Here is an 18,962-nt window from a genome sequence, read left to right on the forward strand (position 1 = left end):
AAACGTATTCACAATCTCAAACAACCTATTTTTTTCGTCATTTTCACTGAATAACCTTGTTCATACACGTTCGCACAATAGATGTCATCTACATTTGAACCTATATATATATATATATATATATATATATATATATATATATATATATATATATATATATATATATATATATATATATATATATATATATATATATATATATATATATAGAGAGAGAGAGAGAGAGAGAGAGGGAGGCATGCAGCCATTGTGAGTGTCAAGAAACTTGGAAAGGGTCACATTTTTAATGTTCATACAAAGAGCACACTTTGATTAGTTTACTCAATTATGTAATGTAGGGATAATGACAAATCCATATCTTGAAAAATTCTCATTCGCCTTCTATTTGTATCTATCCATAAATCCAGAATTGATTATTTTTCTCCTTTATATATATATATATATATATATATATATATATATATATATATATATATATATATATATATATATATATATATATATATATATATATATGGGTAAGATGATCAATCGTAATTTATGTATTAAATGCTGTACTTTCTGCAGAAAAAACGGCATTAATTTCCAAAAGTTTTCTTTTTCATTAAGGTGATGTATTAAACTATAACTTCTCTTAGCCATAGACGTGACAAAATTTTAATCTACCGTATAAAGATTTCAAACGAGTTGCTGCTTGTAGCATTGAAATATGGGCAACTCTCTTTTAAAATATAGTATCAATCTAAAAGATCATTATTATGTCATCTTTACAGTATTAATTTTTTTGGATATGACTATCTAATCTAATTTCTAATGTACTTGTAAAAGTAATGGAAAAGATAATAACTTGCCGTTATAAAAAAAATATGGAAAAGATAATAACTTGATTGAAAACAAAAAACTAAATAAATATACACAAATATACCTAAATTTAAAAGAAAAATAGCAAAAAAGTTTTATATTTACTGTTTTCTAAAAATATCAATATAATATACTTTGATGACTCCTAAGTTCAATGGAATATCTCTTGTGTGTACTTTATGATTTTCTTTTTACCTTTTAAAATAAAACCCATCTTGGGGTTCTCTTTACATCATCAATGCATATAAAACCTCCACTTCGTTTCTTCACACACCCAATCATTCTAAACACAAAAGAACCATCAAAACACACTTTTCTCCTCTATTTCCCACTACTTTCTCCCATGAGGGTTTCTAAGAAGATGACTGATTCTTGCAGTGAACAAGAACTTGATGAGCTAAGAAGAGGACCATGGACACTTGATGAAGACAATCTTCTTATTCATTACATCACTTGTCATGGAGAAGGTCGTTGGAATTCGCTAGCAAAATCTTCAGGTACCTGAGTAAAGAACAAGATGATGAAGATCTTTGTGATACTATGTCAAGTTTGAAGTGTTTATTTTTGTGGAGATATATATATATAAACATTAATTTAATTTCTAAGTTTTATGTTTATCTTTTTATCAGGATTAAAGAGGACGGGAAAAAGTTGTAGGCTACGTTGGTTGAATTATCTAAAACCAGATGTAAAACATGGAAATCTTACCCCACAAGAACAACTATTGATCCTTGAACTCCATTCCAAGTGGGGTAATAGGTGAGTCTAATATATTAATTTCATGCAATATTCAAATGATTTCTATTAAAACGTTTTGCTCTCTTTAAACTAATTATATATATTTGTTTATTATCGTACACGGTTTAATTTGAAACTAATATCAAATTTCCATGTATTGTTTTAAAGATGGTCAAAAATCGCACAACACTTGCCTGGAAGAACAGACAATGAAATCAAGAACTACTGGAGAACAAAGGTACAAAAGCAAGCTCGACATCTTAAGATCGACTCCAATAGCAAGAGATTTGTCGAAGCACTTCGACAATTTTGGCTACCAAGACTGTTTGAAAAGGTGGATCATACATCACCATCATCGTCTACTTCTACCTCAACCATGGAAGTTGATCAAAAGAACTTGATTCCTCAACCACAAGGTATGATGGAGAACATGAATTCAAGCTCAAGCAATTCAGAATCCTCAGGATTTAAACTACCATATGTCTATGAAACCTCACTCCATAGCCATAGCTACAACGTGGATAACAATAACTTTGACAAGATTAGTCTAAATCAACCAGACGTGCAAGAGTTGGGGTCTAGTGACATGTCAATCCTAGACTTTCAGTTAACAGATGCGGAATGGATAAGCAATGACACTTTTTGGAACATGGATCAATTGTGGTAAATAGGGAAATAAAGCGATCCTGATATAACATAATACATATATATATTTTATATTGGCAAAAAGATAGGAAACATATGTTTTTTTTATGTATTTTCTCTTGAAAAATCATATACCATTGAACTTGAAGCTAAACTTTAGAAATTATTACAAGGGCTAGCTAGTGATATTTTTGATTGAAGTGACGACATGTTGGTAGGAGGACCCACCTTTGTTTACTCAAGTCTTGTTTGGAAGTGAGAAGACGTGTATGCCCTCTACTAACTTCATATTTGCAAATGATATTCAATGTTAATGAGAATCTTTTTGCTTTTATCTTTCTCTTGTACTTCGGAATTTTTTTACCTTTTTTTTTTGTTAAATACCTTGATATTGTGAATTATTTTAAAGAGTCACTATCACATTTAAAAAAAAAAAAATCAGGTTTCTTGGATGAATATTTTGTCTTTTGTCCACTAAAGAAGTAATATGACTATATGCATAAAATCTGTATTTAAAATCTAAATTAAAATTTCGTGTATTTTTTTGTTAACATAACGCCTATATTGCAGAATGCCACCCATTATTGCGGTGTGATATTAAAAAATAATGACATATAGCCTGTCAAAGTGTCAAATATGCGGTGCACCTTGAATATGAAATTACAAATCACTGTTACATGATTGCTTTCGATCGACACAGAGAAAGATCTACATCCATCACAATCACAAAGGAAAAAGATAACATAAAATCAATCGCAATCGAAAAGCTCATGAGATGAGATAGGTTTGATTGGAATACTGCTAGGAGAAGATGGGAAAAGAAAGATCATAGTGAACAAGTGGAAGTTTCAGAAATTTCTAGCCATAATCAATGATTGATTCATAAGAACCATTCGATAAGGGTGGTCGGAGTGAAATCATTCAATCCACTGCCTCCCCATCATCTTTTCTTCACTCACTGTTTTTTTTTTTTTTCAACCCATATCATTATTTTTAATTTAATTTATTTAGAAAAATTCAAAATAAAATAAAACATAATATTTTTTAATTTTTTTAATCTTTAAAATAAACTTATACTAATTTTAAACCGAAAAATATATTGAACAATATTAAAAACAATATTTAATTAAAAGAAAACGACACTACATTGACATAAATAAAAATCACATTATAATGACATAAATTAAATTCTAAAACGGCATACGATATAACTAAAAAAATACTACAAAAAACTAATGAAAACTAAAATCAATTCTAAAAAAAATGTGATTTTTTAAAATATTTCAAGTCGTCTCGTAGTAGGAATCTTTCATGTTATGGTGTTCGCGATACGTATTTTTTGATGGTTTTAACACTTCTTCATTCGAAACTTCGGGCTTGCAGGTATTCATCTTGTGGTTGGCGATACAGTAGTGGTTCCATTGGACAACATTCTGGTCAATGAGTGTCTAAATTATGTAGAAAGGTCAGTGACAATAGTGGACAGGATAACAAAGGCCTTGTGTAATGAAGTGGTTACCTTGGTTAAAGTTTAGCCGCATCATCGGAAGGGTTCCGAGTGGACTTGGGAGCCCGAAACGGAGCTGCGCGAGCACTACCCGGAGCTATTATCGACCTAGGATTTCAAGGATGAAATCTAGTTCAAGTGAGAGAGAATTGTAACACCTAGTTTCATGTATATACTTCATTTTATGTTTTGACATTTAAATACTAAATATATGAGGTTTTGGGTGGCCATGACATGGTGAGGGAAGGCACCACGATGTGGCCTCGTCGTTAACACGTATTTCTTATGTGCGTCACGACATGACAAGGTGTTGGCCACGATGTGGCAACTGTTTGATGCAAAACTCTATTTTCTAGGGTCTGTGCCTTATTTAAGGGATGTGATGGCCAGGGTTTGCTCACCCTCAACCTTCATCACTCCTTTTTTACCTAGATCAAACCCTAGCCTCCATTGTTAATCTCTTAAAGCTTTTTGGTGGTTTTGAAGAAGAAGGGGGAGGTGGCCTTGAGCAAAGATCCAGCAAGCAAGTTCACTCACCACCATGTTGCATATTTTTGGTACATTATAAGTCCTTAAGTTCAAACCATTATGTGTTATGCTTATAGATCTAGGATTTATGCATTTTTCGTTTGGGGTTTAGTGTTCTAGATCTGAAGTTTGGTCGAGTTTTGGTTTACATGAGCTTTTGACCTCATTTTTACCATTTTTTACATAACTAAGTTCAAGACATGCATTGGACATGCATGTCCTTAAATAAAGGATTTTTATGAAGCTTATGGATATTAGGAAGTTTTCTAGAAAAGATGAAAGTGTAGCTTAATGGATTAAGGGCTTAATCAATTAAGTTGTCCAAGAGCAATTCCCACGGCATGACGACATACTCCCCACGTCATGGAGAGAGGGGTTCCTCGTGACTGTCTATTTGGGTTGCTACCATGTTGTGTTGGCATGCTTGTCATGGCATGGCAATTGGTATGAAAACGATTGTTTTGTCGTGGCCAGTGGTTGGCCACAACGTGGTGACCAACTAAGTTGACTTTTTGACCTAGTTAGCTTTTGGTCAACTTGAGGGTTTGGGTTATAGATTGAGGATTTTTCCTATGTTCGTCGTATATGTGACTCATCGTACCAATTCTTTTCCTTGTGTGAGTTGTTTTGATTATCTGCTGATCTGCAAGGTGATTTTTATCACTATACTTTGTACTACAGTATGTATCCTTGTGGGTAGGATGTTGTTATGTTGTAGTGATATGTTAGTCTGGTAGATTTGTTATTATTATCTATATTTGTTGGTTTATTATTTGTTTTGTGAATATGTCTTCATATTGTGGTTGGGTTGAGGCATTCATGCTATGCGCTGAAGACCAAGATACCTGGGGCGGTCTAGCTGTACTGTAGGCCGGGCAAGGCGGTCCAGGCAGACTGTAGTCCCAAGGGGTTGATCCAGGCGTCCTGTAGTCCTTGTGAGGCGATCCAGGCAAAGTGAAGGCCCAAAAGAAGCAGTCCAAGTGTCTAGTAGGCCTTGTGAGGTGGTCCAGTCAGACTAAAGGTTCATGTGTGTGCGCATGCATTGTATATGAATTGTTGTGTGAGGTATTTTGGGAATTCTCACTAAGCTTTGGCTTATAGTTGTGGATTTAAATATTTTAGGTACTTTTGAGGATCAAGGGAAGACAAAAGCATGATTGTACACATCTTCGAGTGGTTTTATATTTTGAGAAAAATACATGTTTTGATATATCTTACTTTATGATATCATGTTAAGCAATGATTTTGATGATTATGGTTTATGAAACTATTTTGTTTGCTCTTCAAAATGAAAATTTTTGTTATGGTTTTTGGGACATTACATATCAACAAAAAATCCAAAATGCAAGACATTGGAGGAGATCAATGATGGTTTTAAAGGAGATCGGTGGTCGTGTTGTAAGAGATCGAAGGTGATGTTGAAGTTGATTAGCTCATTTTCTTTCGTTTAGTGGTTCCAGAAGAGCAATATGTCGCATCCATAAAAATAAAGCCGATTTAAAACTTTTTAAACCATTCAAAAACCGATAATTATTACAAATATGTTTTCAAAATTGTTTAATGTCAAAGTATCCCAGAATCAATGTAACACCGTAAAAATTTACAACCAATTTAAACTTTTCAAAAACAACCATATTCATTAAGTTATTACAAAAGGTTTTCAATTCATTTATTATCAGAGTATCCCAGAAACATCAACATAAAACTGAGGAGCAGTACAATCACGTCTTCGCCTTGCCACGGTCTCCTGAAGTACCTGAAATAATACACTGAAACTGTAAGCCCGAAAGCTTAGTGAGTTACCCCCAAAATACTACATACAGCACATACGCCCTTCCAGGCCATAACAGCACATACGCCCTTCCAGGCCATAACTCCATGGGATCTTCCGATCCAAATGTCTCAGGGGATTTCCATCCCATATCTCTGTTGACCTTCCGGTCCATACTCTGTTGACCTTCCGGTCCATATCATATTAACCTTCCGGTCCTTACCATACATAGCACACATAGCACATACATAAATATCATCTTAACCTTCCGGTCCTTATCATACATGACATACATATCATATAACCGCATATAACATGATGACCTTCCGGTCCATAACATACTGCTCGTATCGTAACATAACACATGCAACTCTCATAACACCTAACAACATATATCTCATACTCTTCATAGCACATAAGACCTTCCGGTCACACATATACCATCCTAACTATCAGGATACCGACCTTAACCAGGTCCCTAACGTATACCATCCTAACTACCAGGATGCAAACATAACAAAGCAATAACATACCAACAATACCCGAATTTCCATCTGATAGAGGGTCGGCCTTGGTGTCGTAGACCTTGTCAGTATAGTGAGGATAACTCACCTGCAACTGCCGACTTGAAGGATTAAGACCACGCTGCTCCGACCACCAGCACGAACTCCACCATTGATCATTACCAAATAACCAAACCAATAAATACCAATAATTACCAAAATACCCTTGGAAGTCAACTGGTCAACCCTTAGTCAAAGTCCAAGTCTCAGTCAAAGTCAACCTTCCTGGTTGACCCTACTCGCCGAGTCAACCCGTTGACTCGTCGAGTTCCCATACTCAAAACTCCCATATCACGACTCAACTCGTTGAGTTCAACAATCTCTGTGTCCCATCCTGCTCAACTCACCGAGTCGTCCCTCGACTCACCGATTCACGGCTTAACCAGAAAAGGTTATGGTTCCATGACCAGACTCGCCGAGTCCAAGAACGGAGTCGTCGAGTCCAAGGAAATCTTCAACAGACTCGCCGAGTTTTTCTTCCAACTCGCCGAGTCCACACGGGACTAATCGGACCAAACCCTACCCGACTCGCCGAGTCCACACGGGTTATTCCATAATCTGAAAATACAGAGCTCCTCCTTTGCTCCAAACAATAGACCAGGGTTCCAATGGTTCATTAGCAACATAAAGTTGCTACCTTTACGTGCTTCCATGACCCATTCACCAAAAACCAAGCTAAAATGGACTTAACTCATTAGGGTTGGCTTTTGCATATCTACACAATGGGCTTTCTTCACATAGAATCCATATAGAACTCAGATATGGAGTTTCAACTCCATACACTACTAGAAAAACAGCTTTTTACGACGCTCATTGTGCGTCGTAAAAGGCTCAGACGACGCGCAAATGCGCGTCAAGGAAGGCCCTGTCATAAAGAGAGACGACGTGCATTTACGACGCTCATTTACGACACGCGTTTACGACACGCAATGCGTATCAAGGAAGGCCCTGTAATAAAGGAAGACGACACACATTCGCGTGTCGTAACCTTACGACGCGCGTGTTAATGACACGCAATGCGTATCAAGAAAGCCCCTGTCAAGAAAGGCCATGTCATAAATGAAGATGACACACATTTTTGCGTATCATAATTTTAAATGTTTAAAAAAATATTATTTATAGATTTACTAATTTTCAAATTAAATTTGCATTTCATGTCTCATAATAGAAAATAAAATACCATATACAAAAAATATAATACATTGCACAAAAGTTAATGTCATACAAAAATACAATACATTGTAATACATTGGTATTAAGGGGACCTAATTGTACATTGCTATTAAGAGGTTTTCCCTAACTATAGAACCTATTTGTATAACCAAGTCCAAATGAAAGTATCCACGACCTTCTTCTAGCTGTGTTAGATTCCGAACGAATTAACCTATATATTAATAAAAAAAATAACATTAACATATAGCAATAAATAATAATAATAGCCATATTAATAAGTGCATTAAGTCAAAAAGAAAACACAACTACGTATTTGTCTATTTTGTTGACTGGATGAACTATGTGAATGTGAGTAAATGACCCTATTACCCTTCTGTACATATGAATTCAAAAAGAAACACCCCTATGTCCCTTTCTTAGCCTAAATGAACTGTCTGAATGTGCGTAAATCAAATGACTATCTTACCCCTTTGTATGTGCTACGTCAAAAAGCATCACCCCCTAATGAACTATTTGAATGCAAGTAAATGACCATTCTACCCCTTTGTATTTGTTAGGTCAATAAGAAACACACCTATATATATGTCCCTTTTTTTACTAAATGAATAAACTGTTTGAATGCAAGTAAATGACCATTTTACCCTTCTGTATCTATACCCATCAAACTAAAAGATGATGAATGATAAATGATACATTAGTGGATGATATGTCACATAACACATACCTAAAAAAATCAAGAAATGGCTTCATTAACTTTCTTTTCAGTAGAACCCCATGATGATTGAAGTTGTGCTTGTGAAAGAAGACAACAGCCAAGAAGGGGAAGAAGTGTGCACCATTCATTGTTTACACCCTGCATACCACTAGATGTTTTCTCCTTGAGTGTATTTTGGTTCACCATAGCTAGAAGATGCTTCAAAAAAAAACAAATATACAAATGAAAGAGGTGGGATTTGGAAGGTGTTTTGAATCAACACGATTTTGATGTTTGAAAAAACTTTGATGATCAAGTAACAGATTTATCTGCATATTTATGTATGTATGTATATATGCATAAACATTTATTTTTCTAGAATAAAACATCAAGTGCTTACCTGGCCACCCAACTTCACCATGTAGCTCAGCAACAATAGTATTCCCACTGCAAGAACAATATATTTATTACTTGTCCTAACAAAACAAATTGGATGCATGCATGTTAATTAGTGACCTTCTGAAACTGACCAAATTAGTTTGATTGTTTGTGCCATTACACACCTGTTGAAACAAGAATCACAAAATAAATGGCACTAACAGAGATTGTCAAACTTTGAGTAATGAAACAAGGGCTTCTGATAAGATCATGCTCGTAAATGTGAAACTATTCATAAAATGAAGAATAAAAATGTGAAACTTACTACAAGCATCATGAGTACAAATCCGGTCAAGGCCATTACAACTCCTGTAAATGAGTTCAAGATTACCAATTCACAATTAATATTAAGTGTTGTTTGTATAAAAAGAAGTATATAAATTACATTTTGGTTCTTATGTATAGCTGATTTTTTTTCAATTCTAGTCCCAACATGTTTTCTTTTGTAGTTTTGGTCCTTATTTTGAGGTTTTTAGTTTATGTTCCAACTAAAATGACTAAATTTTTGGGACCAAAAGTAGTCATTTACTTGGTACAGGGACCGAAAATGTTACAAGAAACCTCAAGTAAGACACAAAACTACATAAAAAAAAAAACAGCTTTAATCAAGGACGAAAAATGTAATGTAGTTTTAATAAAAACAGTCCGTTACCAAAATATGGAACTATTAAAGCTACAAGTAGTGTGAAGAACACCAAAATAGAATCACAGTTGCCAATGTTACAACTCCAAAAGCTGCTCAAAAAAACCTCTGGAATTAGTCCCTTTATCTCAGTCAGGAGTAAAAAAGGAAAATTACTGAAGGATATAGAAATTAGAACCTGTAATATAGGAGAGTAACTGAGGTTTCTCAGCCAAACTGTTGGAAGGATAACAAGGGTGGATATAATGGCACATAAGTAATGAGAATCAAGATGTATACCACCAATATCCAATTGAGCTAGTGGGAAAAGTGATGATAAATTGTCATTCATCATTATCAAATATTCCACACAAGAAGACTGTAGTATTAATTAGCATACAATTAAAATTTTTAATTAGATATAATCATGCAATGGAAATATGAAATTAATATTCACATATGAAATTAATAGTCACCACATGCTTGTTCTAGTGATAATTAGTCAGAATTCATACCAGAGAACCCAAGGGTGGCATTTACCCTTTGTTTTTACTTGTTTAAATCAAACCTTTAAGTGCTCTACTTAAATGCAAATGTGTTCTTTTTCTTTCTAAAACAGTTTGGTTTACACATTTAAAACAAGAAAACAAAGTAAAAGAGGGAGGAAGGAGTCAAAGGTACTCTCATTGCTACTGACAGATTTGGTCTACTCTAGGCCTGGTCTGAATGCCCCTTTAGTCTGGCTTTGTTGCTCACATATTTTTCTATTGATTGTTATTAAGAATGACATACATGATAGAAGACTGAGATATCTACTCTTCAAGTGAAAATTTTATAGAATCATGGATATTTAAAAATAAACAGTATGAATTTTTCGTATAAATCACGATATCCTTATGTGCTCTTCTTCTAGATTTGATAATTTACACTCAAAATTGATCACAGTTGCATAGAGATTTGATATAGTATGAAACATCAATGGTCAAAGCTCGAAATGAATGAAGAGAACCTGTAAGTTTGAGGCTAGGGATCAATGGAACAACTTTGAGATTGAGAAGCGGTGATGAAGCCGGAATTGTTTTCAACGGAGATTAATTCACTGTCGGATTCGGTTTCATCATCGACGTTATCCTCGCCATCGCAATGTAAATATACAACCTCCTCCCTGAACCCAAAGCCTGAGCATGCTTTCTTTCAAACAAGACAATAGAGGAAAAAGGCTATATAACACTTTTTAGATCTTGCGAAATTCTGCATTGAAATGATGAACAACACATCATATAAAAGAAGCAGTGTGAATGTTAAAGAACCAAAGATTACTACATTAAATTAATAGATTAGATAATGGTAGGTTTACACTACACTACACATTTCTTTTCTTTATGTATTAAGCTTGTATTCATATACTATCGCAGTCACACTATATATGGTGGAATACGCATGCATGATGCACCCCTCTAGTTTGGATTACTAGTGAAATACCTTTAACCTTTCTGCAAGGGTAGGTTAGTAGTTGCATACATCATATATAAGCTCCTCAAGCAACATGTCATGTGTGGAGCCTTCCTATGAAATCATACCAACCCCTCTAACTCTAAGTAAGATTAAGTCATAAGCATGCATTTCAAGGCTTCTAATATTACCCAATAGGGGTGTTCATGGTTTGGTTTGAAACCGGTCAAACCGGTCATCGGTTTGGTTTCATGGTTTGTATTGTTCTTTATGGTTTGGTTTGCAGTTTCAAATTCTTGAAACCATAATGAATAGTTTGGCTCACGGTTTATTTTTCAAGCCGTATAAAACCGGACCGGACCGTAGGATATATATATATATATATATATATATATATATATATATATATATATATATATATATATATATATAACTTTTTTATATGTAATTAACAAATTATATATAAAAAAAAATGTGTGTTTATTGTATGTAAAATAATAAATATGTAACGTGTTGTATCACGTAATATGGTAATATGTAAAAGAATAAATATGTTATGTGTATGTTTTATATATGCATATTCTGTTTTATAAGAAATGTGTTGTGTTACGTAATATGATAATATGTAAAAGAACAAATATGTTATGTGTATGTTTTATATATGCATATTCACTTATATAAGAAGTGTATATATAGTTATATACAATACATTTTTGGTTGAAAAATAAATATGTACGGTTGTTTGTTTTATACATGCATATTAAATATTTGTGTTTATAATATATGCATATCAAATCATCAGGCACCTCTTAAGTGAACAAAAAAGAAGAGAAGAAGAAAACATGTTACGTGAGTTGTGTAAAAGACAAGAATAATTAAAAGTTTAAAAATCTCACCTCCCACATCGCCGGTAGAGAAATAACAAAAGGAATGCAAAGACTATAAAAAGGAGCATTTATCAGGTTAGAAAAACAAGACGAATGTGCCTGGGGCTAGCAGGCTCCATTGAGACAGTTTTTTCCGTAATGTGGGCTGGACAAACCGTGAAACCAAACCGGAGTCAAACCGTTAGTAACGGTTCGGTTTGATTTAGCTTTTACTTTTTAACGGTTTGACTTTGGTTTTTGATTTACAAAAACCGTTACTAACGGTTTGGCTTTGGTTTAATATGAAAACCGAAAAAACCGGACTGTGAACACTCCTATTACCCACCTATATTGCACAAGTTGACCGATAGGTTGAGTTGAGCAGCAGAGTATCATTCTCATCTTCTCTTGTGGTGTTAAAATAACCACCTCCAGTTTTGTCAGGGAACACCTCATCCTATAAACCAGATAAAGAAAAGAAGCTAAAATTTGGTTCACTAAATAGAAATATATAATAACAGAGTTTGCGAGATGGAATACTTGTGTTTCTTGAAGTTCAATTGCCCAGGATAACCATGGAATCTAACGACCATACTTATACACATCTAACAACCCTGAAATCAAGATGCTAAATCATCCAAGATTCCTGGAGCTTTTGAAGGTCCTTTCCTGAAACTGTGTTGCAGCCTTCTAGATTGGGAGTCGTAAAGATTTTCCTTTATGAACACCAAAGATCTCTTTGCAACCTCCATGTACTCCTGTGGCTAAATTTACAAAAATAATTAATTTAAAACATGAAAATTAGTAAACTTTTTCATCTTTATTTCAAGATTCAATCTTACATCAGTTCCAGCAACAGGAAAATTGAATTTTGTTACATCAGGTTCGTTGTTGAGGATCTTGGATGCTTTAGCAAATGATGAAACTACAAGTCCGTTCCAAGACACAATGACCTGTGGATTTGGTCTGTTAAGCACAAATGACAAGAATACCCTCGGATAAATATTTTCTTCCTTATCAGATTTAGGGTTCCTCCCTAAAAAAGACAAAGAACAAATGACAAGAATACCCTTGCGATAAATATGTTCTTCCTTGCGATAAATATTTTCTTCCTTTAAGCAGTCCTACTGTATCTGATGAATGAATATAGAGTAATACCTCTTTCCAGATGAACGAATAGAATAAGTAGAGAACCTAGCAAGTTCCCAAGAGAGATCAAACTCCAATGTCGCAAGTACAAAGATCACAATTGACAGGACTCAGCGAAAAAAGACATTTTTTAACCAATGGTAATGGACTACTATCAACTTGTGGGGTCCCTTTCTCGCCAATTCCTCCTACTTCCACTTTTTCTTTATTATTAGCATGCAATAAACTCACCCCTAGTATAGGTGATCTTGGCTGGTCTTCAACAACTATATCAGCTTCCTGTGTGGTAGGAGATGATATTTTACTTGATTCCACATCAGCAACTGATTATGCAAAATGAAACAAGAATTAGTTGTGATATTTTACTTGATTCCTAGCATTATTTGTGTCTGAAGGTATAAAGAAAGAAGAGAGACAAACATCAGGAATTACATGGAACCCTAAACGTTGATTTGTTGAAGGAGAATTAGAAACCAGGAATAGGTCTGAATCATAAGAACAAAAACACAAAAATTATAAGTAAAAGTAAACCCTAGATATTAGATAAGAACAAGACCTGAAAGAGAGCTTTAGTGAGTAAAGGGTTTTGAATCAAGATTTGTCTCGCTTGATCCTGGTTCTGTTCAAATACGAATCCGATTTAGTCTAAACTCCTCGCATTCATTTAACACCAGCAACGACATACATCGAACTTGTTGTAAATTTTGGGGAAAACAGAGGAAACATCAATTTGAAAAGAAAGAAAAAGACAGAAAAATAGGGGTTTGTGTTTTTACCTTCATCCGGGACATGATATCATAGAGTTGATTCTTTGACATTCTGGCAATATTCACCGATAGACCATCACCAGCGACTTGATTTCCAGTGAACTTATGTCAATGTTTGTATCTTGTAGCAGAGATGGGATATCTTCAAGCGGAGATGTACAACAGGCCGATACGGAGGGGATACTTTACTCATCCGGTACAACCGGACAAATCAAGGGTGTCGATCTAACCCACAGGAGTTTCATCGCCGTAACATCCACCGCACACAATAACAGATTCAAAGAAAACGAGATTGCCCCTCATGAATACCCCGTCTCGTTTTTTCCCTTGCCTCTATTTTATGTTTTCGGATTCTTTATATAAAGACCGCCTAAGAAGTGATCGATGCCTAAAAAAATAGGGGGGAAATAAAATCGCTAAAATCGCTTGAGAGAGTCCATGAATTTTAGGGAAAATACTACCGGTTGTTTGGGGTTTTTCTTAGTAGCGGGATTTTTTATAATTCTTTTAGGATTTCATTCTGTAATTTTTGGGAGTGCAATTTGATCATCAATGGTAGAAGGGTTTTTACAGAGAATGGGGATCTAGAGGAGAGGGTGAGGATGTGTATCACGGGTGGTTTAAAATAGTGATGGGGGTTTTGTTATCGGTGTAGTGCGACAGGAAAGAATGGTTGGAGAAGATGGTCGGTGACACTTGGCGGTGCAAGATCGGAGGTTGGGTGGTGGTGCGATGCTGCTATGAAGACGAAAGGCTAGGGCTTTTTCTTGCTGATTGGAAGAGGCGGAGGGGGGGTTAATTTTTGGGATTCAATAGGCGGGTGAAATCCCGCCTTAAAAACGCGCGTTTCATTAAAATGTTATAAAGCGACGCATTTAGACGACACACATTTTATGAAAGGCGACCTCCGCATTTCCATTTTTTTCTTTTCTAACACTAATTTTAGAGCACGCACAAATGCGTGTCCTCTATCCTTCAAATTTTTGCAAAATTGACATTGTTTTTTACGGCACCCACAGATGCGCGTCCTCTATCAGCGAGTGTCATTGTTTGCGCGTCATTAAAGGGTTGTTTTCTAGTAGTGATATCTAGCTCATGCATCAAGATCTCATCATAAATTCCTCCAAACAAACCCTAAAGCTCCATGAAAGGTGGATCTAGAAGGAATAAAGCCAAGATGACAAATCCTTACCTCAAAACAACCTCCAACTGAAGAGTAAACCAAATCTCCTCAAGCCTCGTTGATCCAAGCTCTTAATATCCAAGAATTCCTTTCTAAATCCACTTATCTAAGCCCCAAAATGCTCCCAAGGCTCTCACTTAGGATTTTAGGGCTGCTGATTCTCAGGGGAGTAATAAGGGGCCGAAATGGGGGCTTAAGGCTCCTTAAATAGAGTGCAAACCCTAGGAATTAGTGTTTCTCATTCCAGCACGGACTCGTTGAGTCCAGCCTCCGACTCGGCGAGTCCGGTCACTTAACATGTGCCTGACACACGCTTAGACTCGATGAGTTGCAGCTCCTACTCGCCGAGTTCCTCTTTTCCAACTTACACTTTGCCCCCTGAACTCTTAATTCTGACTTGGGATGTTACAATTCTCCCCCACTTAAATTAGGCTTTGCCCTCGAAGCCTACTGCAGCACACAATTCCAGATAGTACTCCCACAATGCACCTCCTGGTATCAATCGACCTAGGTTCCTCCGAACACTGCTATCAACCTCTATAAATTCCAACTCTTCCCTCACAGAGTCATGACAACTGCTTCAAGCCGACCACCAGCTTCTTTCTCTAACAACCATACTTATCAACCAATGGTCACCCGATGATACTTCCATCCTTCCCAAATCACACAATCACTTGTCTCTTGCAAAACTAGATATTACCACGAGCCACCGGGTCCTGACCCGGTACCAACTGCTATCCCTTTCCTCGATTGTCGTAACTTCATCGAATTTACTATTGGGACTTATCCCGATCCCTTTCCAAATCCAACTCTTTTCTTTCCGTACTAACAGGATGACACACCCTTCATCTCCTGAGCAACTCCCATGAGTTCTCCTTTGCAATCACATACACATGCTGATCCTGCTCTACATCCTCGGGTTGGAAAAACCCAACACACCGACGATACCATCAGACATCCCCAGGATGAATTACCACTATATACATAACCCATGATCGCTCCCATACCTAGATTCCAAGGACGTACCACTATATACATAACCCATGATCAGACAAGTGCTACGGTGCTCACACTCCACTCTACACTATCCCTTGTAGAGTAATCGCTATTTTATACATCACATATACTCTGAATCTGATCACAAGGACTATCGAAGTCCATACCCCACCTTTCACTAACATGATCAATAACCGGGGCCAGACCTATTGTTTGCTATTGCATGGCGACATAATCACCAATTCTCCGCATACATATCCACTAACGCATACAGAGTCTCCAGCATGACTGGACCCCCTTACCAAGCCTTCGGCCTGACCGATACGCCTTCCATCCTGACCGATACGCCTTCCGGCCTTCAGTCTCGTCGATCCGCTCAAACTATCCATACATCATCCCGAGCTATTCCTCCTGGGAATCTCTCCCATACATATTGTTCTAACCCTCTAAGGGTTCCGAACTCCAACTCCATTCCATATACCCAGGTCCCGGCCTAATCCTAGGCCTCACAACAACCAATCACCCTATCCGGAATCCTTGGTCTGTACTCCGCCCCATCAATCTGTCACTCACTCATACCAACCCACACTCTTGGCTGACTAAAACACTGTTGGATCCCAAACAGCTAATCAAACTCTAACGCTTATCGATCCTCCTGAGAATTTTCCAATTCTCCAAACTTAGAGCACGAACTCCCATTCACCGGTGACCCAGCCGACATCACTTCACAACCCTACTCAACACATCTCCCCTCATCCACGAACTAATTTCCTTTAAACGAGAAACCTCATCACACATCACGAAGTCCAAGGGAGTTCGACTCTCCACGGAACAATTCAAAACGCAATTGCTATACCTGACATCCTGACCGAAAAGCCTTGTACCCCACCAACCATCCTCCTGGATGTTAACCAACTACGACTTCCAATACCAAAACCCTCAATCATACGATAACCAGGAGAAAACACGAACAAATACAATACCATGAATCATGCAAATAAGACTAGCAGATATACAATACTCCTCAATGATCACAAGATGACATGATGACAAAAAGAAAACATACCCGCAGCTGCATATGGCTCTACCTTGACCTCCTCTGCAGTAAGCTGAAAAGCTCGGCCCTGAGCCCTCGGGGGCTCCGCTCCACCTAGGCCCCTGCCTGTAATCCTCAAAGTGGCCGGTGCTGGAGCCTACACCGGTCTAGCAACAAGCTGTGGACATTTGGCTCTCAGGTGACCACCTTGATGGCAAAGATAACAAATCTTCACATCCTGAACCGGGGCTGACTGACGGCAATCCCTCGCATAATGCCCCACTCTCTCGCACTTGCGGCACGCACCACCGGACCTACAAACTCCGGTATGACCCTTCCCGCACTTCTCACAAGTACGGCCGCTCTGACTGTCCAACCTGGAATCAACGGTCTTGGACCGTTTCGGCGTCGGTTGCAACTGCACCGGGGCCTGCCTCTGCTCTCTCAACTGTAACTCAATCTCCAACTCATGCCGCCGAGCAGCCTCCTGCAACTCCAGTAAGGTCTCGCACCTCTGCGTAGACACAAACTGCCTGATATCCCTTTCAAGCATACTCAGATATCGGAGCATTTGACACTGCTCCGAAACATACTCAGGGCAAAACATTGCCCTCTCAGTGAACATCCTGGTGATCTCCGTCACCGACTCCGAATCCTGCTCCAGTTCCAAGAACTCCTGAGCCAACCTCTCCCTTTCAACCCGTGGAACATAATGGGTACTGAACATCTTCCGGAACTGATCCCATGTAACCGCAGCCCGCTGCGCATCAAAATACGATCTCGTAGTCAACCTCCACCAATCCTTTGCTCCGAGCCTTAAAAGGTTCAGAGCACACCTCACCCTCTGATCCGCAGAGCATGAACACATGCAGAAACAACCCTCCACGTCCGACAACCACCTCATAGCAATGATCGGATCCTGAAATCCATCAAAAGTAGGGGGCTTCGTATTATCGAAGTCCCAATACAGAAAACCTCGACCGGCTCCTTCACCTGTCGCTGCTACAGCCGTTGCAGCTGCCGCGACAGTCGTCTTTGCAAGAGCCGCATAACGCTCATCAAAATACTCAACCATGGCGGTCTTGATCGACCCAAACATCTCCGGCAACTCAGTCTGGAACATAGCAGCAACCTCATCATGCAGGATCTCACGAATCCTGGCATCCAACTCATCCGTACTCATCTGACCAATGACCTCGGGTGGCGCTGATCCACCCTGAACACCCTCTCCTGATCCCGATCCTGATCCGGACCCATCCCCGACATGCCTCGTAACCACCATACTGGAAATACACTGCCAGAAAATCAGATCCGAATGTCTCAGGGGATTTCCATCCCATATCTCTGTTGACCTTCCGGTCCATACTCTGTTGACCTTCCGGTCCATATCATATTAACCTTCCGGTCCTTACCATACATAGCACACATAGCACATACATAAATATCATCTTAACCTTCCGGTCCTTATCATACATGACATACATAGCACATACATATCATATAACCGCATATAACATGATGACCTTCCGGTCCATAACATACTGCTCATATCGTAACATAACACATGCAGCTCTCATAACACCTAACAACATATATCTCATACTCTTCATAGCACATAAGACCTTTCGGTCACACATATACCATCCTAACTATCAGGATACCGACCTTAACCAGGTCCCTAACGTATACCATCCTAACTACCAAGATGCAAATATAACAAAGCAATAACATAACAACAATACCCGGATTTCCATCCGATAGAGGGTCGGCCTTGGTGCCGTAGACCCTGTCAGTATAGTGAGGATAACTCACTTGCAACTGCCGACTTGAAGGATTAAGACCACGCTGCTCCGACCACCAGCACGAACTCCACCACTGATCATTACCAAATAACCAAACCAATAATTACCAAAATACCCCTGGAAGTCAATTGGTCAACCCTTGGTCAAAGTCCAAGTCTCAGTCAAAGTCAA

The 18,962-nt window shown here is 37.7% G+C and overlaps 2 protein-coding genes and 1 long non-coding RNA gene across 4 annotated transcripts; 1 reads left to right on the forward strand and 2 right to left on the reverse strand.

Moving 5' to 3' along the window:
• Positions 1 to 1,084: 1,084 nt before the first annotated feature.
• On the forward strand, positions 1,085 to 2,444 carry LOC145011461 (transcription factor MYB62-like). Its single transcript, XM_078970188.1, has 3 exons — positions 1,085 to 1,358; positions 1,491 to 1,620; positions 1,768 to 2,444. The coding sequence occupies exons 1-3, from the start codon at positions 1,100 to 1,102 to the stop codon at positions 2,264 to 2,266; spliced, it is 888 nt and encodes a 295-aa protein (XP_078826314.1). The 5' UTR covers positions 1,085 to 1,099; the 3' UTR covers positions 2,267 to 2,444.
• Positions 2,445 to 7,870: 5,426 nt separating this feature from the next.
• Positions 7,871 to 9,859, reverse strand: LOC145013183 (nuclear pore complex protein NUP160-like). Of its 2 annotated transcripts, none has more exons than XR_013664872.1 (7): positions 9,740 to 9,859; positions 9,571 to 9,653; positions 9,184 to 9,227; positions 9,011 to 9,043; positions 8,881 to 8,927; positions 8,511 to 8,699; positions 7,871 to 7,997 (listed from the first exon to the last, which is right to left on the reverse strand). XR_013664872.1 is itself a non-coding variant. In XM_078971987.1 (7 exons), exons 4-6 carry the CDS (start codon positions 9,034 to 9,036, stop codon positions 8,520 to 8,522), a joined length of 267 nt encoding a protein of 88 aa, XP_078828113.1. In that variant the 5' UTR covers positions 9,037 to 9,043; positions 9,184 to 9,227; positions 9,571 to 9,653; positions 9,740 to 9,859; the 3' UTR covers positions 7,871 to 7,997; positions 8,511 to 8,519. The 2 variants fall into 2 exon arrangements, 1 of the variants encoding a protein (XP_078828113.1); XM_078971987.1 differs by having other exon boundaries at positions 8,997 to 9,043.
• A 2,352-nt stretch (positions 9,860 to 12,211) lies between these two features.
• On the reverse strand, positions 12,212 to 12,833 carry LOC145008170 (uncharacterized). The gene is made up of 3 exons (XR_013663283.1): positions 12,701 to 12,833; positions 12,399 to 12,622; positions 12,212 to 12,315 (listed from the first exon to the last, which is right to left on the reverse strand). It is a non-coding gene; the product is annotated as an uncharacterized LOC145008170 (long non-coding RNA).
• Between the last annotated feature and the right edge of the window lie 6,129 nt (positions 12,834 to 18,962).

Source organism: Lactuca saligna, chromosome 8, assembly GCF_052625555.1.
Source record: "Lactuca saligna cultivar CGN05327 chromosome 8, ASM5262555v1, whole genome shotgun sequence".
In the NCBI taxonomy this organism is placed as follows: Eukaryota; Viridiplantae; Streptophyta; class Magnoliopsida; order Asterales; family Asteraceae; genus Lactuca; species Lactuca saligna.